This window comes from Corvus hawaiiensis, chromosome 11 (assembly GCF_020740725.1).
Source record: "Corvus hawaiiensis isolate bCorHaw1 chromosome 11, bCorHaw1.pri.cur, whole genome shotgun sequence".
Classification (NCBI taxonomy): domain Eukaryota; kingdom Metazoa; phylum Chordata; class Aves; order Passeriformes; family Corvidae; genus Corvus; species Corvus hawaiiensis.
The window spans coordinates 7,627,948-7,651,143 of record NC_063223.1 but is presented as its reverse complement, the minus strand read 5'-3'; the positions used below and the strand labels follow the sequence as shown (position 1 = coordinate 7,651,143).

At 46.3% G+C, this 23,196-nt stretch overlaps 1 protein-coding gene across 3 annotated transcripts in view; it reads right to left on the bottom strand.

The window, feature by feature from the left end:
* Positions 1-23,196, bottom strand: part of FRMD4B (FERM domain containing 4B) — a 125,973-nt gene that overhangs the window by 7,949 nt on the left and 94,828 nt on the right. For all 3 annotated transcript variants that reach the window (XM_048315757.1, XM_048315756.1, XM_048315755.1), the window contains exons 8-18: positions 19,207-19,290; positions 17,951-18,016; positions 16,837-16,894; positions 15,845-15,931; positions 6,114-6,190; positions 5,570-5,708; positions 4,938-5,079; positions 4,674-4,807; positions 4,467-4,586; positions 3,000-3,228; positions 277-333 (exon numbers count right to left, since the gene is read on the bottom strand). In XM_048315757.1, coding sequence (XP_048171714.1) covers positions 277-333; positions 3,000-3,228; positions 4,467-4,586; positions 4,674-4,807; positions 4,938-5,079; positions 5,570-5,708; positions 6,114-6,190; positions 15,845-15,931; positions 16,837-16,894; positions 17,951-18,016; positions 19,207-19,290 — 1,193 coding nt within the window. The remainder of the gene's footprint in view (positions 1-276; positions 334-2,999; positions 3,229-4,466; positions 4,587-4,673; positions 4,808-4,937; positions 5,080-5,569; positions 5,709-6,113; positions 6,191-15,844; positions 15,932-16,836; positions 16,895-17,950; positions 18,017-19,206; positions 19,291-23,196) is intronic.

Sequence of the window (23,196 nt, the reverse complement as noted above, 5' to 3'; positions counted from 1 at the left end):
GTAGCTATTTTTTCCTCCGCTATAAAGTAATTTATCATTGAAAGCCACCAAAATGATAGAATCATAGAATGACTTGCATTGAAAGGGACCTTAAAACTCATCTTGTTCCAACTCCCTGCAATGGGCAGGGACACCTTCCACTTAGAAGTTTTGCTCAAAGCCCTGTCCAACCCGGCCTTGAGCACTTCCAGGGATGGGACACTCTGAAGGACATTAAGTCAAAGAAATAGCTCTGAATGGACGCACTTCTTGGAAAAAAAAGGAGAAGCATCATACCATCATCATAGGTGGTTGTGTCTGACAGGGAGCTGCTCTCGGATGGAATGATATCATCTGTGAATAAAAACAAAGACCTTAAGCATAAAAGAGCCAACATCAACTTACAAATATCTAAATGCAGTTTATTTTCTAGAGTTTCAGAGCCAGCTGATACTTGTAACACTGCAATCCGTATTCTTTAGCCCCCACAGCCTGAAGACAGTCCTGGTACACCATCACTCTGTGTGTTCACTGCAGTTCAGCTAGCAACCCAGGTAATTATCAAAGGAGATTTTTTTTTTTTATCTGCAGCAGGAATCAGGCCAAGATTTACAAAGGTGTTTTCCACCCGACTTCCAAAGATCTCACAGGGTGTTTTGGTGCTTCAGTCAGAGTCAGGAGCCTACACAGACATGTAATCTTGGCTGTTAGCAGCTAATCTCCTCTAGGTACACCTGAAACTCCACCAGATAGGTACAAAAAGCCTTTTGAAATCTGGCATCCACTTTTGAATGTTTCATCAGCATATAGATTCTGTTTCAATTAAATTAAGATATAATTTTAGAATAATTCCCCTGATTTCCATCAAGGTATTGCAGATTCCAACAACACAGACAGCAGGAACTGTTGCATGGGCATACTAATTTTTTGTTTCTTTTACATTTTGTTACTTATTCACTGTACCTGCCTCACCCTGATGCTACACACTGTTCCTCACTGAGAAACAGCCTGTCCTTGCTAAGGCTTGGAGCAGACCACCAGCAGCAGAGAAATGAGGCTCAACTAGAGATAATTAACCCATGGACAGCTCAATCCCTAGGCTGTTTCTGGCAATATATGGCACTGGTGGGATAAAAAAATCTCCATGAACCTTCAGGCATGAGAGAAAGGAAGCAACAAAAAATTACAGTGGCAGCCACTTTGTGTATGACACCTGCTCGTGTCCTCAGCCACCACAAGCACGTGCAATGTGCAAGGAGCTGCTCTTGATGTCAGTTTGCTGCCAGGAAAGGTCTGGTTACAAGAATGTGGTAAATAGAGCAGCTGTTCAAGAACAGCAAAAATCAGGACTGGCCCCTGCCCTGGGGGGACTTGTCAGACCACCGAGGATGGGCTGCAGCTCAGCTTGCAACCTGACACTGGGAAAAAGCTTCAGGGGAGCTGATTCATGTGGATTTGACCACAGGGTGGTAAAGCATGGAACTGAGCCCAGTGCAGGGAGGAACAAAGCCTGCTGAGGAAAAGAAAAAAGCCAGCCTAAAGCTACAGTGCTGGTTTCAGGGAGGGTCTGCAATGCTGACATATTCAGATATGGTGACATATCTGAATTTAAATCCCAGATCTGTGCAACTCCCTGCAAAGGTGGAAGAAACTCTGGGCTAGAGATGGAGGTAAGGAAAGAGAAAGAGGAACATGGAGAGCAGTCCAATATGTCCTTCACCTCCTTTCCCTTGGGGCTGGGATGAAAATAGCTATGGTTTGATTCAGTAAATCAATGGGACTATTTAACATATTACTTCCAACAAGTCATTCCCCGAATTCACAGACGCAAGTGACTCATCACTGCTCAGCCTTCTGAAACCCAGACCTGGAGCCCAAGAGCACCACTGGTGACAGTGGCACGGTTACACATAAAATCAATTATTGAAGCAGGTGACAGCTCTGCTTCAGGTAAACAAATACACACTGCAGGGTGAGAGCCTGGGACTGGAAGGGAATTCAGCTGCTTATTTCTGGCTCGGACAACAGGGCAAGAAACTGCCAGCAACAAACAACAGTGACCATGGATGGGCGGACGGATGCATGGATCTCTCTGCTCACCAGCCTTCCTGGGCCTTACCACACACCAGGTGCCCCAGGTAATACAGGACCTTCCACAATCAGTATCCAGACTGGTGAGCAAGAGACTGGAAAAACACACGTTTCCCTCCCCTCTGTCAATCAGGAACAAGCTGGGCCACATCAAATACCGATGATCAGCCTTTCAGAATAAACACTTTGTGATGATGGATAGCCCAGTGATGCTGTGGGGTGTGTCAGGGGTAGGGATCCAAAACTCCTTCAATTGGCTTGGATACTAGCAGGTTTGCACACATTATCCTATGAAGCAGCAAGAATCTCACTTCCCTTAGGAGAATCACACTCTCAGAATGGAGGGACCAAGAGGATCTGCTTTTACTGTGCTCATCAGTGGCAAATGGGTTTAGTCAAAAATCTGTTTGCTACTAATTGCATTCATAAACTCCTGAACTTCACTTATGACTTCCTGGAAATCAGGAATTTTGCATCAAAGAGCAATGTCTTTGATCCTTATTTCCTCAGTCCTGTAGAAAAACCTGCCTGCTCTATTCCTGCCGGAACTGAAGTGCTGCGGGAGGGACGGGGGAGAGATCTTCCATGTGACAGCTCAGATGTACAGCTGCACTCAACACACCAGGAATTCAAGCACCAGAAAAGCTTCATCCAAGATGTTGCTGCCAGCCTTTTTGTGCAGAGCATCTTCAGTCCATACCTGGTGCTGGAGCACGTCTGTGCTTGCTCCCAAAACTGCAGCTTACTTGGCCCCCAGCCCACAGCAGAGCACTGACTGTATCAGATGCAGCAGTTGCATCTTTTTATTCTTATTTAACTGCCTCGGAGAAGGTAAAAACCATACAGAGGAGATGTAAACAAAGCTTCTAAGTAAGCCAAATTGCTCTTTTTCCCTCCTGTTTGCATCAGAACATGGGGAATTCTCTCACCTGGTAGAGCCAGAGTTGATTTCTGGGTTGGTTTTTTGCCACACTTGATTCTATATTCGTTTATGGAGTTTTCTATCTCTTGCAGCTTTTTTACAGCATCAGCATACTCTTGCTTTCTTTTCTTCTTCACGTTTTTGCAGAGGTCTGGCTCGCTGGCAAGTTTCTTTGCAGCTTCCACCAACTTTTGGTGTATGATAAAATTGCTCTCCAAGTCCTGCAAAGTAGGATCCTGCAAATTCATGAGATGAGTTATTTACTTGTACTCCAGAAAGAAATTACCAGCGAAGGTTATTAAAGAAAAGATCTATTTTTGTGGTAATGAAGTGAACTCTTGAGCACAAAATACAGAAATACCGAAGTTCATACACAAGACAATCTCAGCATATGAAAGTCTTAGATCTTATTTCTGACTAGGGTACGATTACGAGATCTCTTGGGCAAGGTCCAAAGGTCTCAAGCCCAGGTGACATAACACAGGCTCTTAAATTCAGGTTTAGGCTGCTAAACCTCCTGCTATGAATCCAACCCTGAAAACATCTGTTCAAAATCTCTCTCTACTTTAGAGAAAATAAAAATGGAAATTGGTATCACCATACCTACGTAAGAGGGAGTTTCAGGCTTTAATTAATTGTTTGTAAACTACTTTGAGAAGCTCAGATGAAAGGCACTGCAGAAGTGCTAGCAACACATTATTAAATCTGGTCAGCAGGATTTTGGTTTAACAGCATTTAAGCAGTTCACATAAAATCACTTTGCTGCAGACATGGAGCACACCAGCCCTGTGAGGCAGGGCAGAGAGTTTCTGGTGAAAGACAGATGCCAAGTGCCCAACACCTACTTACTTGGATGATACAGCTTGTTAACAAATCTCAGAAGGAATGAGGGGGAATGGAGTGTGTCCAGAAACTGCAAACATCTGAATTACCATATCATCGAGTCAGTCTCTGCCAGCAAAGTTCATTTTAGCTTCTTGAGCAATGCAGGAGGTTTTACTCAGGAGGAACCTTCATTAAGCCACAGGTAAAACTCCTCCTCCTGTCACACAACTATGCTCACGGACAGATGATTTTGCAAGGGGGACAGTGCACATCCCTGCCACGTTCTGGGTTCGAACACCATCCCAACACTACACATGTCAACGTTCCAGAAAAGCTCAGAGCCGTGAGCTGCCAAATGGCATTATGCACCTGATCTTTTCTAATTAGCAGCAAAATATTCATTAAAATTCATGCAGCCATGGCCAAACCAGGGGTTCAGGTCGGGTGAACTTAAGGCCTTTAGAAACAGCCAATTTCCTGGCCAGTTCAAAGCGTGGCTGAAAGAAGGGCAGAATGCATCTGGCTTTCCCACTCCATGCAAGGAACTGTCCCAGCTGCCTCCTCTTAAAACACCCAAGGAAGAGCTGGATTATTTGCAAGTGGCTTTGGCTACCGGTGTGGCTCCCAGCAAACCAGCTGCCATGCTCACCTCCTCACTGGGGAGCAGGTTGTCATCCAGCTTGAACGCCGTGCCCACGCGCCTTCTCACCTGGGGAGGCTCCTCTCCAGCACCCAGGGGATACTCCTTGGGCATCTTGCCTGTCAGCTCCTGGGGAACAGAGAGGGCTCCACATAAGGCTCAGTGGGAGAAAAGGGCTCCCACCTGCCTGACCCCAGCGTAAGGTGCAGTTCTCACCGCCTCTCGCAGGCAGATCTTCTTTAGCTCCTCAACTTTCTGAAGCAGTTTTTCCTGAAGGAGTTTCTCTTTCTTCTTTAGTTCCATAATTTTCTCCTTCTTTTGTTCTTCACTGACCTCTGAATCCTGAGAGCCTGGAAAACATGCTTTGTATCAGAGGATTTCCACATAAAGGCCATTTTTATTACCTGGTAGCCTCATTTCCCTTTTAACAAACACAAGCCCCATTATACCTGGCTACTTCACATTTACGTGCAGTATTACCTGATGAGATCAAACTGCCATTGCTGGCCATAATAAGCTGGTTCTTGGCCTCCAAAGTCACCAGCTTTGACACTTTTGGTGTTCCCATCTCTGTCAGATCCATGGCGATATCATCCAAACTTCTGGCTGAAGGAATTTTTGCCTGAAGGAGTTAAAAAAAAAATCCAGCCTCCTTGAGTTACCTCTAATTAACTTCAGAACACATCACAGAAGATGACATTTCACACCTCATCTCCCACAGAATTAAGGGCTAAAGCAACAGCATCACACAGGTGCTTGCGGTGTGCACAGGCTGTTTGGCATTCCTCTCCCCCAAAACCTGAACCATCTCCCAGCTCAAAATCTCTGCAGTTTTCAAAACAAACACAGGAAGGAGACAAAAGAAAAGGCAGACTGGACATCCAGACATGGGAATTCCCTCTTCCGTGATTACACTTCCATAGCCTTTAACTGCAGGCAGGCTAAAATGGATCGAATAACAATACTGCCACTAATAGACTGCTCAAAAAACTGACAAAAACAATTTGTAGTTTTTCTCTGGAGACTAGTTCATCCGTGGAAAAACACACGCTGAAGAATATACAGGAAAGGTGTTGAAACCCATGCTCGCAGTAAAATGCCTCATAACTTACTTTGCTTTGCTTTCTGTCCAAGTAAAACTGGTGCTGACTGATTGCCATCACCCAGATGGACTTGATCAGGGAAGTGTTTGCATACCAGGTCTGCACCACCAGCCCGCTCTGACTAAAGGTCCTTCTTGATACTGAAATTCTGAGGAGGTTAAAAGAAACACAATTTCAAGACAAGTCTTTGAGGTTTGAAGTCCACAATGCCTCTCTCTTAACCAGGCGAGGCTCAGCCTTAATTTTAGGGATGAGAAAACTCAGATTTCCTTCTCCCCATCACCCAGTACTGCTGCAAATCTGGCCATGACAAACAGTCCTCCCTCTGCTACAAGAACTCCCTGAATGGACACCCAGGGAATCTGAGAGGACACCCAGGGATGTGAAAGCCCCGGTCTGCCCTGCCAAACGCTGATCAGGATCAGTCCCAAAGCCCCGACTAAACTCATGCTTAGCTCTGAGGCACCTCCCACCCCATTCACTAACACGTGATGATGAGTTCCCACTGGGTAAAGATTAACCTCATTGACAGAACTGCCTCCTCCAGCCTCACCTGCGGGGATCGTGTACTTCCACAGCAAATTTCTTCTCACGGAAATAGAGATTTTCCAGCTGTTTCCATTGAAATAGCTAGGAGAATTGGGAGAGAGAAGCAGAACATGGTCACTGAACAATCACCAGTCCTCTTTCCCCAAGGTGGTATAATTTCAGCAAATTACAATTCCTGTGTATCCTCAGCTATGGCATGGACTGAGCAGTAACTACATTCATAACGTCAACTAAAAGAAGCACATAAATATAGAATGCCCCCTCAGTAATTTCACACTCTTACAAACAATGTACTGCAAATTGAGGATTTTGCCAATGACAACATCTGCTTCCATCAATAGCACATTTAATTTCACTGCTACAAGTTCCCAGAGATCTTGGCAGGGCAGTTAAAGTAATTTTCTCTCTGATTAAACACAAAAATCTCTTTACAAAGTAATTGTATAGACAACTATGGTCTACTTCCCTGAGTCAGAACATCCCCAGGGAATGGCAGCAGCTTGGAAAAAGCAAGTCTTGTGAAGACACTGTCTGAGACATCCAGCGTGATATTTTGAAGCAGGGATACAGCATGTACAGAACAACAGCAGCTACAGGAGGAAGCCACCCCCAGCACATACTCCTGCTAGAAACCCACATATTTCCTGCAAAGTGCCAGCTGGGAGAAGAGATCAAAGTCAGTCAGGGCTTGGCAGCTGCACCCATGGGATCAGAATTTCATACGAATTCGTTCTCCTTTAGCAGCAGCATCAGCCACCCCCTGGGGATGAGCCATCGGGGGCTGCATCCTCCCAGCCCAGCCCAGGCTGCTCCCGGCCCCTCAGCCCAGGTTTCAGCAGCACCACCTCCTGCCCCCTCTCTAGCAGTGCCAAGGTGCCTGGATGCACATGGGGACCCACAGGGTGTCCCCAGGGATGTCCCCTGACCATGATGGGGTGCACAGGTGCAGCAGCACACTGGAGTTTACATCAGCTGCTTTCCAGACCTGCAGCCCACACGCAGGTGCTGGAGGTACCTCAATCCAGCTGGGCAGGCAGGGACAGGGTTCAGTGAGAGACCAGCCTCCGACACCAGGGATCCAGCTGAGGCACCCAGACCATCACAGCAACTCCCTCCTTTCCCCACTGGAGTTTTTCCAAAGCCTCCACGGGTGCAACCACCACACCAGAAACTCCCAGGACACACAACATTCCCACTGGCCTCTGCCAAAACCTGACTTGCCGTGCTCCCTCCCACTACAGAAGGACTTCAGGTTTTGTAAAAATGACGTATTACACTGTGCTGCATCTGAAACATTTATAACACAATGAAACATAACCCAACACATTTGTTTTTCAGGGAAAAAGTGGCTCTTTATGCAGCCTTTCCCTCTGTTTAATTAAAACTTTCCTTTCTAGGACTACAACTACCAGAACCTGCTGTAGAAAAAGTGAAGGCAACTGGAAATGTAATTTACTTAAATTAATAAACTATTTTCTAGACGATTGTGGAAGTTTCACTCTGCTGCTTAAGTAAGTTTATATTTATCTTACAGCCCTCCTGCCCAGTCACACCGCCGCCAGAAGCGCCTCTTTACAACTCTGCACTGAGCTTTGAAAATACATAATCTTAAAAAACGCAAAAGGAAACAGCCCAAGCGGTCTGTCAGGACATTGAGAAATAGCGCCCGTGGGTGCTCCAGCAGGGATCCCAGCCGGGATCCCGGCACAGCCCCGGCTGCCTCCCCGCGTCCCGCACTCACCTGGCCGCAGCCCCGCTGCCGATCGCGGCTCCCCGGCCCCGCCGGGCCGTGTCAGGGGTGACATGGGCAGGGCCGAGCCGAGGCGGCCGTGCCGTCCCTCCGTCCCTCCGTCCCGCTGCTCTGCCTTGGCAGCTTCGCCTCCCACTGCTGACACACGCCTGACATCACCACCCACCCGCTCCGCTGCGACGCCTCCCACACCCCTTTCTTTCCCCAGATAAAGGCAAAGCCCAACGGCGGAGGGAACGAGGAGGATTCTGCGGAGGGGCTTCACCCCTTGGAGCACCCCGAGTGCCTGTGGGGGCCAAGGCGGGGGCAGTGGCGTGGGGGTTGCTCGGGGTCCCCGCGGTGCCGTGTCCCGGCCCCGCCAGCCTTGACTCACTCACACCCAGGGGCAACAGGTTCGACCAGAAGCATCATCCCGGCGTTCCCGGCCGGCCGCCCGCTCCCACGCTCGTAAAAACCATGGGCGGGCTTCAAACACGACCTCTGGAAAAAAACTGCCTTGCTGTCTCTTATCGCGGCGGGTGATGACTCCCCGTCCCCTTTATCACTTCCTTCGGGTTTTTCCCCTCCGGACGCGCTCGACATTCCTGAGGACTGCGAGAGAAGGGGACACCTGCCCGAAGGTGGTGAGGGTCGCGTTTGGCAGGAGGACAAAAGGCAGCAGCCCCAGCGCCTGGAGCAGCCTCCTGCCCAGGCAGAGGGACACAGGGGTCTGGGCGGACCCTTCCGTCAGCCTGTGCAAATCCGACACCGGGATCACTTGCAGTACCGAGAAAGGGAAGAAAAGCCTTTGCATTTTTAAGAAAACCTGCATGGAGTTGCCTCAGGATGTGGGTAGAGCCTTGCCCCATTTCCTCCCCACCCTGTGAGATCCATCCCCAGCCCAAAAGGAGCTGACAGGCGCCCCAAGCATTCGCAGCTGGGTACATTCACCACAAAGACATCTCTGCCTCCTTGACCAAAGTCTGGGATAACTCCAGCTCCCCCCTCTGCTGCTCCGCAGCAGGAGAGATGGGAATTGGTGTTGTACGAAAGACACATCTTTGCTCTTGTGGACTGAAAAGTGCCCTGTCCTCAAACTATCTCACTTAAGAACAATATAAGCTCCTTAGCAATCACCTCACCTGACCAACCCTCCTAACTCAGGTCCTTGTAAAAAAGGTTGATGATTAAATGAACAGCTTTAGAGTAAGTTGAGAGCTAATAATATTTATACAGATGCACATAGAAATAATCCTGAATGAAAATATTACAAGTTTCTGCCTAACACGCTTGGATTCATAAAAACAAAGAGGGAAAAAAATGAACTCCATACAAACAAGGACAAAAAAAAGCAATAAAGTGGTAACTTTCTTCAACCGAAATTTTTCTAACTCTTGGTCAAAAGGCAGCACTCAGGAAACCGTCACTGCACTAGAGATCTCCTGCTCCCTTCAAATACTCCCTACCCTGTACAGACATGTTCCTAAATAATTCCTAACTTCAATCTTACCTAAACTACATGTATATTTAAAGACAAAAGAGTGGCAAAAAAACCCCCAAAACAAACTGGAACTGGTTTTTGAGGGCTGGAAGAACAATTAGGAATAATTAAAATGTTTTTGTGGAAGTTTTGCAATGTATGTTCCTTTTAACCAGATGATTAAGTCCACCTGAGCTAATTAATGTTTTCTTAATAGCCTTCCCATCCATCTAGGTTGTCAGATCCTTAAATGCTCCTGAAAATTCCTACTGAGCATCCCAGGGGCTGCCTGTCTGACTCTTGGGGAAGAATTTGGCCTGGTCAAGGTTTCTTTTCCGGGATTTTTTGTAGAAGGCAGAGGTGCAGCTCTGGCCACATCTTATCACCCAGGCACCTCTGTGCACCAGCCAGACTCCTACCACCCAGCTGCTGCTTTTCCAGCCCACGAGTTTAGGCTTCCTGCATTTCTACTGTGATTCAGTTCCAGATACCAAGGAACACTGAAGGAAAAGGAATCACCCTCCTTCTCACACAAAAAGAACTGTAATAGTCTAAGAGACATGGGATGCCCAAATGTTGAAACACCTTAAAAGAAGCAGCTGGTTTTTTACCTGGCTGATCTTGCATCCAGTTTTGAATAAAATGCAAGTTTGTCCGGGCCTGATAGCAGGAGCAAACTGGCTCAGAAAAACGGCCCCGTCAGGATCGCAGGCAGGAGCTGGCAGAGCCCCTGCCCTGAGACGTGCAGGAGAGCTGCTCAGGGGCTGATGGCTCAATATTCCTGTGAGCCTGATGGATTTTGTTTAAAAAAAATAGTATTTTAGTATTTTTTTTCAAGGTTTTTTTTTGCAAGGAGGTGAAAATGTGGAGAGCAGCTGAGTGCAGGGGCTATGTGGCCACACGCTGCTGCACCAGCCCCAGGCACAGCACGTGTCATAATTGTACCTGGGATGTTTCCAAGGTTAGTGGCAAATTCTGACCGAGAGCTAAATTACCCAAATCTCTGACTTTCCACCCAAGGAGTCTTTGGTTAAGGTCAGCATGGAAGTGCAAGCCATGCCCCAGTGCAGGAGCCTTTCCCTCGGGAAGCACTTCCAAAGTACCTCGTGGTACGTGCGGTGCCTGCAAGGAGGCTCAGCAACCAGCACCTTGGGAGCTGGCTGGGAACGGCAATCTAAAGACAAATCTGGCAATTCAGAGCAAGGAAACATAAAAGATTTCTGCCCACAGGAATGCACCCCACCCAAAGAGGGAAATTACCACCCTGGCAGCAGCGCTGGGAGCAGGGCTGTGTTTCAGCCCCTCCACTGCACTCGGCTGTCTGGCATCCTGCCTTCAGCTGGAATCCTTGTGTGTTACACTGCTGCGCCTGCCCATGGAGAGAGGCATTTGAGGAGATGGCAGGAGAGCCAAACTGCCCCACCTGCAGCAACTTCTGAGGGAAGGAGGCAGACAGCTCCCACCTCTGCCAGCATAATTTGGCAGAGCTCACCCGCAGGCATCCTTCATCCCTTAAATATTAAGCCAGTCCTCTAAAAATCTCTTCGATCACATTTTTTTCTAATACTTCATGATCCTTTTTTTGCCTGATCCTCACTAGCACTGGCACCACAAGACCGAGGGATGTCTCAACATGAAACTGCCCCAAAACGTTTGTGTTTTGTGGCACGTGACATTCAAGCAACTTTTTGCACATCTGGAAAGAACTGAATTTCAGAGCAGTCTCGTAAAAGCCCTGTGCTTATTTTAAGTAATTACATGAGCTTAGTATCTTCTATCTAAATCAATGGCTTGGTGAGAAATAAACACCATAAAAGAAATCTCTGCCTAATTAGAGCTGCCTGCTGAGAAGGCTGTTCCAGCGCTGCTGTGTTCTGAGCTATTCAGCAAAGCAGGACAGCACATTTACATGAAGTAAATGTTCTGCAAGGGAAAACTTTCAGCATCAACTCTTAGCATATGTAGAATTAAGAAAGAAATATCATAATACCTCCTCCTCACAGATCAGGAGCAATGCATCCCAACAAAGAGAAAGTCAAGCAAAAGAGTAAGGAGGCTTGCAAGGATGAACAAAGAGCTCCTGGACAAACTCAAACACACACAAAAAACGCCCTACAGAGGGTGGGAGAAATACAGAGAAATTGTCTGAGCAGCAAGGGGTCTGGTTTGGAAAGCTAAAGCCCTGGGAGAATTAAATCCAGCCAGGGATATTTTGAGGGTGGGCAGGCCCTGACACAGGTTGCCCAGAGAAGCTGTGGCTGCCCCTGGATCCCTGAAAGTGCCCAAGGCCAGGCTGGACGGGGCTTGGAGCAACCTGGGATAGTGGAAGGTGTCCCTGCCCATGGCAGGGGGGTTGAAACGAGATGATCTTTCAGGTTCCTTCCAGCCCACACCATCCTATGATAAACATGACCCATTTCAAAATGAGTATATGCTAACAAAAACACTTCTGAGAACACAATGCAGTCAGGACGTCAAGCAGTAGAACCGATATTCTTGGACATTTGAAACAATACCATAGCAAGATTAGTTCTTCTCTTCAGATAATGTAGTTAATTTATCATGAGGGAGTCACCCACATAAACACAGTAAGTGGGAGAACAAGTCAAAGAGCCTTCTCCAGCCCTCAGAGGATCCCCACATACTGGCTGAACACAGAATAAACTCAACTCGTGCCCTAATACACCCTCCATTAACAAGACAGACATTGTTTATCTCACCAGTGAGAAGAATGGGGTAGAGATAAAGGGAGATCTATTCTGGCTTGAAATGACAAACAAAGTCCTGGGACGTGTTTTATATTTTTCCTAATTGATTCAGAGGATACCAGGGACAGGATCTTGGCATGCCACCCTACAGCAAGCAGGAGGCACTTCTCCAAGCAGGAGGTGTCCCTCAGTATTAACTGCAGCTGAAAGAGAATATGTTTACAAAGCAGCAGGACTGCAGAGCTAATCCCAGGTCTGAGCTCAAATCTGAGCAAGGGTTGCCAAACTCAGTCCGTTTTAATGCCCTGTGAGACTTCAGGATGATAATCAAGTGAGCTCAGTGTAACCTCCAGCCAGTGTGGAGCCACTGTTTTTATCTACAAAGACAATTTTCATAAATGACACACAAAATAATTCTCCCTTTTCAGTCTGTTACGGAGCTGGGGCACAGTGCTTCCCTCAGTGCCTCAGCTGGCAGTCCTGGGTGAGGGGTAACACTTGGGCTTTGCTAGAAACTGCTCCCAAAGCAACACAAGCTCCCAGGAGTGACTTGGAGCAACAAAACTCCCAAAACCATCTCAGGTCAACCAGCAAAATATTAATAGCTGGAGCCAAACCTCCCCAGCCAGCTCTACACAGACAGACAGCCAGGGCAGGTTCTCCTGGTCCAGCCCCACGTCACACACCGGCCTCTCCGACATCGCACGCTCCCCTCACGGATGGTGATGATGGAGCACTGGCAGGGCTGGGCGATAGGGATCTGGAGATTGCTTCATCCAGGACTCTCCTGCAAGTTGCTTCCTGTGAGGAGCTCTCAGCCTTGGACTTCGTGCAAGTGTTGATCCAATAACAAAATCTTGGGATAACCTCTGCGCTCCAAGGCTCGTATTTAGGTATCTTTGCCTGAAGACCTACTTGGATAAAGCCAAAAGATTTCACTTTTTGAGGAGGGTGGTTATATTTCTTTGGATTTAATGGACCCTCCATTGATAGGTGCAGCTAATATATGTTTTATTTCTATTATTAATAGTAAAATTTTATTCTAAATATGGACTTATCTCTTGCCAAATGCCTATGATTCTACAGTGAAACAAACACATGTGACAGCAGTCATAAACATTGCAGAAAAGACATGGGGAATAGAATAAATCCCCCTGGTGTGAATTCACTGGGGCACAGGCACCAATTCCTGTTAAAAGCCTCCCATCCGAAATGCTGCAGCTTTCCCACCACAACAAGTATCAGAGAGGTTTGCACACCCAGAGATCACTCATAGCTTTAAAATTCGGGAAGGCCAGCTTGGTCTTCATTAGACTTGAACTCAACCTTTCCCTTCTATTATTCTCTATTTATTAATCAGCTGCATGTATATTTAAACATCACCAACTGGAGAAGTGGAGCATAATGAGGATGCTCTTTCCCAGATGGCTAAGGATAAACACAACAGCAGTTTTGATCCACAGCATAAACAGCTGGATAACACCAGCGCATGGCAGTTGTGAGTTTGGCTCCATTCCCAAAAACCAAAGCAAGAAAATTCTGCTAAATCCAGCAAAAGTAGCACCTTTGACAGGAATTGTTTACATGCCTATTCCCCTCCTGCCTGCTGCTCCAGAGAGACTCTTGGGAGATTCAGGCAAGCTGCATATACTCTTCTCTCTCTGAAATAAATTATGATACATTCATAAATATGAAAATACGACAATACTGATTAAAAGGAACTTCTGCCTGCTGCATCACAGGCAGCATGGCTGTAGGTACACTGAAATAAGCAGCAGCATTTTAATTCCAAACCCATGTCAGATGTGGGTGCCCCTCTAGATCTGATGTCTGCTTGTCCCCCCAAAAGTGATCTGATTCCAATCACTTATCCAAAGTGCACTTTGTATTGCAAACCCTGAAATATTTTTCATATAAAGAAACTGTCTGCATACTTAGCCACATATTACAGGCAGCCATGGCTCAGGACAAGCTGTGGCTTGGATAATTTTTGTCCCTTTGCACTGACACCAGACAAATCCTTAAGGGTATTACAGCCATATCCATCCCTACAGTTTCAATGAGCTTACTGGAATTACACCTTCCACCCGCATTTAGGCTCCTCTCTCTCACCTTCCCTTTTAATCTCTATCCTCTGTTATATAATTATAATTTCACTAAAGCCAACAACTATTCTCATTTCCATTGTAACACTTCCACTGCAGAGATGACCTCTGGTTTTTATTTTATTTTTCTTAATCCTGCTGCATTCAAAGCCAACGCCTCATAACTAACTGTAGCAGGGTGTGACTTGGTATCTGGGCCCTGCTGACCTTAAAAAATGTTCTTAATCTGCCTGGTTGATGTTGTAAACTGAAATCCCACAAGCATAAAAAATGCTTGGCAAAGCAATGCATCCAGCCAGGGACGCTCCATCTTCTTGGCGAGCATTGCTGGTCACAGCTGGACATCTTGGCTGCAGAATGATCCTTTCCTGGCTGGAAAATCTTATAGATGTTGCCTTAAATCAGGGAAGTGCTCAAGGGCAAGAGGACCTCCTCGATGCTCTCCTTTGACATTCAATGGCTTCATCAAGCTGACTTGATTTCCAAAGAGTTCCTCTGTGTTGCTTTTAGTGCAGGCATGGGAAGAGACATCTGGGATGAAACTCTGTGTTTTACTAAACCAAGCAGAGGAAGGACACGAGAGCTCACCCTTGGACACACAGGTATATAAATACACCAAAAAAAACCAAGTCATAGCCTGCTCTGGAAAAAGAGAAGATCAAGCTGGAAGCTTGAAGGGGGATAACACTTTAACAAGGAAGTTTTGTTAAGCTGTGCTTTTTGGCACCAATACACTAAACAATATCATTTTGCAAATGTAAAATTCCCGGGCGGGGAGCACAACTTCATGTGAACTCCTGCCCAGATCGTTCCTGGGGAAAGAAGAACAGCAAACTCCCAGGTCTCCATCCCCTCATGGCTTAGATGTGAAGACATGACCAGGAACAATGACAGCCCTGGCCCAGCAGCATGGCTCCAGCACAAGGAGCACCAGCTCTCCCACCAGCCATGGGGGTTAAAGAACCCTTCAAAGACTTGCAGGGCTCAGTCCTGTCACAAGGACACACATGTGGCTATAGGATGGGGGGAGCTCCCACCAGCCCATGTGTTGGGTGCCTGGTGGGTTTCCAAGACTGCTGTCTGGGCTCTCTGCTGGGGGCTCCAAGGGAGCCAGCAGAGCAAGGCAGGACCCTCTGCCCTGTTCAAACAGCACAGGAGGGTGTGGGCAGAGTTCACTTTGCAGCAGACACACTGGGAAGCAGTGGGTTGGAGAAGGAGAAGAACAATCTCCAGTACTTGGCATTTATTCTCAATTCCCCCTTAGAATTCATGGAAACACAGACTTACAGAGTTGCCTCTACAAGCCTGCAATTTCACGCAGTTCCCCTCGTATTCCGCCTCTATCAGTGGAGCCTTTTGCACGTCACACAGAAAAAACCAAACTACAAAAGTGAAGTAAAAACACTGCCCAAGTACAAGGCCTTGCCAAAGCACAGCTGCTTCATATTTCTGTAGTTATCCCTGGGCGCTGAAAAATTCCCATCCTGAGACCACCAAACTCAAGACACGTGAGCCAAAGCTCCCAAAGGGCATTTCCACTATCTAGAAGAGGGAGAGATTTACTCCCTCAGTGCCAGCAGAGATCTCCTTCTGCCTCCAGCCCTTGGTCTTCTGCCCACCAGTCTAATAAGCAACAGCTTAAAAGAGTACATTCTTACATAAAACACCATACCATGTTTCCCCCACAAAAAAATCAGATGCAAAAAAACTTACTTTTCGGGGCTTAACTTTGTCTTGTAAGTCGTACTGGCCGATTCCTTTGTAACTTATTCCAAGCCACCACGGGATTCCTTGTTTATCCTGAAAAATGGACGTCTACGTCAACCAAGAGCTACTTAAGAATTAGGCAATTCCAAGAGTACAGCCCTTTTCACTCTGTGACAAGTACAAGTAGGTACAGAACAAAGATTTTCTGGCAAACAAATTGAGGTGAAGTGGATTGCTGGGGTGAACGTGGAAACTTTCTCCCTCTGCCTTCTGAGGCAGAGGCACAAAACCAGGTGGTGGCTGTGCAACGTGGACAGAAAAACGACAGTGCTGCTGAAACAACAGAGTGTCACTGGCTGGAGGAGTGGCTGTGAAGGGGAAGGATAGGGGACAGAAAAAAACTCTGGCCAATGACTGCATCCACTAAATTCAGGCATGGACAGCCACAGGAGGAAAGAATAGCGTAAGACATCAGCTTCTCAGGTACCACAGTCATGGCCGTGACTCAAAAGTAAGGAGACATCATCTCTGCTGAGCTCTTCGGCACAAAACACTTTGGCCCCGGCTCTGCTCTACAAATGGGAATAAATGGTGTATTTCCATCACTCTCCAAAAGTATTTCTCAGCATTTGCCCACTCCAAGCACGCACCACTAATCACTTGCCACTTAGGAGGAGTCTTTTCCACATTTTATTTTTCTAATCTTGATTAATGTCTCTGGGGAAACTGTTAACTGCTTCGGGTCTACAAGTGATATCCAGTTTAATTAAGATGATAGGAATTTAGCTCCTGATAGGATTACGTAAGGTTTTACACAGATTCCTTTCTGCTCTCTGGAAACAATTCTTAAAGTATATTGAATGGGGAAAAATCACAGAGCTTGAAAAATGGGGGGTTTCATACTGATAGAAGGGCACTGAATCATCCAACTGCTCCTTTAGGAATGCAATCCCACATAATAAGCTCAGCAATCACATTATCTATAGGCAGTTACTGACCTTTACTCCATAGTAATGAACTCCGTATGTTGGCAAAGCTTCTACCACTTTCATGTACCTGCAGACAGATTTATAGCATATCAGATGATTTTCTCTGGAGGGAATAATATCTATTAACATATTTTTTTCACACATACATCCAGGACACATCATTTATCATTTGTATATTTTGAAGGCCTTAATAATTGAAGGCCCATGTTTTCAGAAGAAAATTTAGCATCTTGGCTTGGGGAAAGATGGGGTATTTTGGCCCAGCTAAAGCAAAAGGAAAATCTCTCATACAACAGAACATTCAATCTCTTATCAGAGGATCACAGAACTGAAAGCAAAAATTCTGAACTGAACATGTGAGTCTTTTGGGAAATGTTGGCAGTAAAGACCTGCCTATAATTATTCCATTATGAAGCTCTGGTTACAAAGGATAGGCTCCAAATAAATCTGTTTATGCCGTTGTACAACTGTTTCATGAGGCAATTCAGAAAACCACTGAACAGACCATTTTTCCCTTGTTCCTACTGAAAAAAGACCACGGATTATTGAGACAGATTTACAGGCACTGAGGTACGTGAGAAAAACTACAAGGAGCCTGCACCGTGCAGCCATGGCCATCATCTCAAACATCTCATAACACATCCTACTGCATTTGCTAGTAGGAAAAACAGTAAATATTAATGGTAAAAGAAAAATACAATTCCACAGGCTCAGTGTGCAACTTGGAAGACCTTGCTATTTTGAAAGCCAAATTCTAAACATTTCAGAATTTCTTACAGAACTTAGGATAATACTAGCCCTTAAGAGTTTGGAGTGAAAATTAATTGATGGCAAGCAAGGTATGGAGAAGAGTCTTCCAATAAAGTAAGATCTAAACAATTTCTTTTGTGTTTGAGGTACCCAAATGACTACGCAAATGACAAACTGCAAGCCTGTGAAATGTGAAACTTCAAATAATTCCCCTTCGCAACATAACTCAATAAAAAGAGAATCTGACAGATACAAACAACATCTTTTGCAGGCAATAATGACCCAAACAGCCTGCCTTGCCACTTCTCAACAAAAAAAGAACAGGAGAAAAGTAAAAATATCATCTTCACAAATTAACAAGTGTCATACTCACTGAACAATGGCTTGTCCTCTGGTCAGACCTTTAATTTGTGTATAATGCTCAATTACTCTGTCCTCACTGCAAACCAAGCACAAAACCCAATTTAGAGGCTCAGTGACTTTGTTCATGTCTTGATGGCATCTGTTGAAGCTCAGCCACCTGCTCAGCATGCAGAGCAGGGTCCCTCTGCATGTTTCTTGCTCTAGTTTACATTCTGGTTCTTGCTGATTTCTTTCCCACCCTTCATTAAGCAGTGTGGAGCTGCCTGGCTGGTCCCCACCATCGCATCCTGCCTTCCAGACTAATTAACGAATCATTTCGGATCAGCCTGTTCTGCTGCAGATGCTGCTGCAGAATAATGGTGCTAATTGTATAAATTCATCTTAACATTCTAAAGGACCCAAACTTCAAAGGCTGGTTAATGCTCCATATCTAAGACAGAAAAAGTTTAACCAGAGCTGTTTTCATTCCAGTGGATTTCTCCCCCTGACATTTCATAGGTGAAAAAAACATTTGTCAGCAATGACCTTTTTGCATTTTTCCTGTTACATATTTCAACATTTTCGTTTGGAGGAATGTGAAATAAAATATGCATTTATGTGTCAGACACTTGAAAGCAAAGAAAAACCCAGCAGAATTCATTCTGAGACAAACAAATAATAAGCAAGCATGGTATACTTGAAAATCCATCACGTACACATCAAGCCTAAAAAACCAAAACAAATGAGGGAGTTGAATTTGCACAAAGGGTATCAATTCCAAGGAAACAATATCACTGATTCATCCTAAATGCTGTGCTCCTTTACATCAAATTCAAGCCCCAGAATTGGAACTGCCTTTCTCTTTCCAGCCTTTCTAGATTATTTTCTTCCCCTGTCCTGTTGAGAGGAGCTGGGTGGGCAGCTGGCAGCCAGCAAAGGTCACCCAACCACAAAGGCTCCACTGTGTGACAGATGAAGACCGAGGTGCTCTCTGCAAACCCAGGCTTGGCTGGAGTTCAGATTTCAGCTCCTTCTATCGCAGGGTCCCCACATATTCTGATCCAGCAGTTTCTGACATAGCAATTGAATTTGAGCAAACTTTCAAGGAGGAATTTGCATCAGATCTTGCATAATTTATAACCTTCTAAAAACTGGAAATGCTTGAACATAAGCAATTAACTCCATGTCCTGGGCTGAAAACTTTCAGAAGAGTTTGCAAACTGCTTAAAAGTGATCTTGTTGTTATCATTCATAGCAATGATTTACATTTTAAATTAAACAGCTCACCAGTAAGCAAGTGATGGATGCTCCTGCAGTGTCTTGGTAGGAAAGACGGGCAGCGTCTTCAGGTCTTTTCTAGTGTTCTCATCGCTGAAAAACCAAAAATGGCCCAGAGTCAGTGCTAGTGAATCAGAGATGGACTCATCAGTTTGGGCAGAAGGAAGGGATGTATTTGCTACTCAAGAACGTGGCGTGTTGCCCCATGTCAGGCTGTCATAGCAACGTAACTCTAGAGGCCCTCTCACATGACAGTGATGGATATGGTGTCATGCAGGCTCATTATGCACACACGTGATGCTCAGGCCACCACTGTATCAATATTTATCTTGCACACCCTCACTCTTATTTGCTGAGTGCAGAATGAGCCCTGAAACAGCTGCAGAAGGAAAGCCTCTGCTCAAAAGCAAGGCTTGTAGTGCTAAGTTTTGCTCTGTCTTTCCCTAAAGCCCTTCCTCTAGACAATACATTTCATGAAGCAGCGTGGTATTTGTCAAGTCTCAGAGTTTAACGATGATCTGATTCAAAACAAAGAGTTTCAGTTCATATGCTTTAAAATATTTTCAGTGAAAATAGTTGTCCTGTACTGCCCATTGCCGAGAAAGTTCAAGTATTCTGGACTCTAGGCTCAGCCTGGAATGAAACGCAGCGGGGTTGAAGTATGTGAATGCAATTTGTCATGACAGAAACCCAGCAGAATATTTAAAAACCTATTTACAGGCATCAGTAAAATGGTTCATGTTTTCTCCTCACACAGTCCATTAATTAATCAGCTGAAACCTGCACGCCCCATTTCGGCAGGATTTCTGCGTGCCTTTGCAGCAGCGCCAGCAAGCACCAACATGACTTTTCTATGCAAAGAATGCATCAGTCACGTCCATCAGCATCTGCCTCAACTTTGTCCAGGCTTTCCTTGAAGGTATTTTTCTGCTCCCAACTTCTGTTTTCATCAGACTGAACTATTAGAGTTTTCATCAGAGCTATGCCCACCCCCCCCCTTCTTCCGTCAAATTCCACACCCTGCGCATCCCTAGAGTAGATCCGTGGGCACTGTGGATGGAGCTCTGCACTCGAGGACACAGCAACCCCCCCTCCCACGATCCCATCTCCCAGTTGCCACACGGAAAGCCAGGAGATGAAGGGTTTTTTTGTTCCTCGGGAGCAAGGGCTAATCACCCTGCAAGGCCCTTCCCCAGCCCTGACAATGAGCCTCAGCCCAGAGTGAGGGGGACCACCTCTGGGGACGAGCAAACAGTTCAATCAACAGCCTATTTATTCTTCAATGTCTTTGATGAAGCTGCCAAGAAGGGGTCAATTAACGCCGAGGAGCGCTGGTTGCTGCACTCTTCTGCCAGGAATATCCATTTTTCTTTGCAAGCTGGCCAGCACCCAAGGGCCACAAACAGGGACAGCTGGGTAGAAAATCAGGATCTCTCCTTCCACCGCTCAATTACAGCCATCGCTCACCAAAGTTGAGTTTTATTCACCCTGTTACAAGCCCATTTTGATGGGATCAAAAGGCTGCAGGACATCTCAGCTTGCAGACAGAAGGTAGATAACCAGGGGTTTGTAGGGCCACATGGAAATGCAGACAGAGCATGCTCTCCCAAGTCCTCAGAAACCAGAGCAAAGAACAAAAAAACCACCCCAAAACTAAAAAAACAAGCCCTGAGCAACCGGGCCTGAACTCCCTCTTGGAGCTGGAGGTTTGGCCAGATGACCTCCTAAGGTCCTGTCCAACTTCAATCATAGACTCACAGGGTAACTGATTATTAAAACACGAATTTCCTCCCATTTTTAAACCTGACTCATCACTGCAATGGCTGCTCTAGCAGGCAGAGTTGGCAGGGAAATACGGTGAAGTAGGAGAGGTTTTGGAAGGAAGTAATAGCAAAGTAGCTCATTTTTACCAAACAAAAGGCCTGTTTCTGTAACTGCAGAATCTGGGCCCCCGCAGTATTCATAATCAGAGGTTTAATGGGTGGTCATTAAAGCCCTATTTAGAAACCTGGTTGTAAGGGCTGAGGCAATAAGGAGCCTGATGCTGGGAGGCCAGGCCTGAGCTCTGGCAGAGGCAGCCGGGCACAGGGGACAGCTGACACCCCAGCTGTCACCACTACACATGGATGGAGAGGTCCCAAATGGTCCTTCACCAATCATTATGGGTCCAGGAGCCTCCCCATCGCCAAGAGTCTGCAGAAATGCCACAAATCCTGGCAGCTGCATCTCCCATGCTCTGAAATGCCACCTCTTGCAACACTCGTGGCCTCCAACAGCTCTACTCGCCTTCCTGTTTGGTTTTTGGGCCCCTCGCCTCTCCAGATCTATCTGAGTGGCAACTTTATCCTCATCAATGCCAAAACAAGGGTGCTAGTTAAGCTTGAGTGATGAGTAGCAGCTGATCAATACAAAAATGTCTACCGCTGAATTTAAATTTTGAGGGCTAGCCAGCAAACCTGCCCCAGAGCAGGGCCTGTGGGCTCTGAGCTGGGACACAGAGTGATCAAAGGGCTGTCACCACATCTGTGCCATGACAGGGGACACATCCCTGCAGCACTGACCCAGAACCACAGCCCTGCTGCAGACTGTCAGCAGGCAGAGGCCACGGAGCTGTGACAACTTACAGCAGAGCTGGGCCTTCTCTCTTCTTCTGCCAACCTACAAACCCATCCAATTTCTTGCAATAGTAGAGAATACACTGATTTTATGAGGTAAGATTGGCCCCTGGGACTTGTCTTCCTGAAGGGACCCAACCTCGCACCCTGAGGTTCAGACACACCATCCCATCCACATGCACTGGGAGAAGTCCATCAAAATGGACTTATAAAGCCTGAAACTCTCTGAGAAACAACATGAGGATTTTTTTCCCCCTGCATAATTGTAAGATGGAGCATGAAACAATCCTAGAAAAATGTAAAAGACCTGGGAAAAACAGGGCACAGCTCCTTGCACGCTGGATGCCTTCAGACAGTGCAGGCTGGCACGCAGCAGCCTGGATCTGCTGACTGCACGCCCCAGGATTAGCATTTGGGATGATTCACGGCTTCAGGGATAATAAAAGCCTCAAACGGTCCTCCCCCTCCTTCCACAGAGTCCATTATCACTTCATCTGCAGCAACCAAGTCTCCCCTTGACCTTCAGGATCACTTTCCCAAGCCCTCTGAGAGCCAGCCGTTCCCCAGAGGTGACAACTCCAGATAGCAGGAGCTGCGGCTTGAATTATGACCTGTTCCTGTTTGGTTTCACAACGATCACCAGCCGATACAGCAATCCCAGGGCAGACAGCCCCGGCTCCAGATCTCCCACCATCCACACTATCTGCCAGCCAAACACCCAGTGCTCTATCTGGCATGTCCATGGTGGGTTCCCACCAGGAGGAGGACGTGGCTGTTGGGACAGGGAGGCCCAACTTGCATTTAATCTGACCTCTGCTGCAGAGGGGGTTTCTGGACTGGTGGTTTTTGGCATAATTTCAATACATAAACTTAAACCGCCCAGAGTCAATGGGGCCGAACAGTTTTTGGCAAAAGGTTTGTTTATTCCCCAGGAGGAGAATATAGGAAACTCTCATCTCAAGTATTTTTCCACTATGGAGAAGAATTAAACAAAAGCAGCAAGATAGACCCTTTCCTTCCTATTCCACCCTCTAAACAGGAGTTTTCTCTCTGGCAGATACAAAGAAGAAGTTGAATCAATCTGGACAATGCAAATGGAAATAATGAAAATCTGCATCAGAGCCTACTCATGCTGAACCTCATCTTGCACTCCTGGTACTGCCCATAATTAATTCTCTGTCCCAACATGATCAAACGTTGGGCAAGATGCTGTCCCCAGCACACCCTGCTCGTCAGTGCCAGGTCTATGGAGAGGGAAGGCAGTTTGCCTCTAAAATAACCAATAAAAATACTTAATCATGTACCAGACTATCGATATGACTACCCACTTGAAACTATCTCCAGCAGCAAAACAGGACCAATCTCATGAGCTTCCTACAATCTG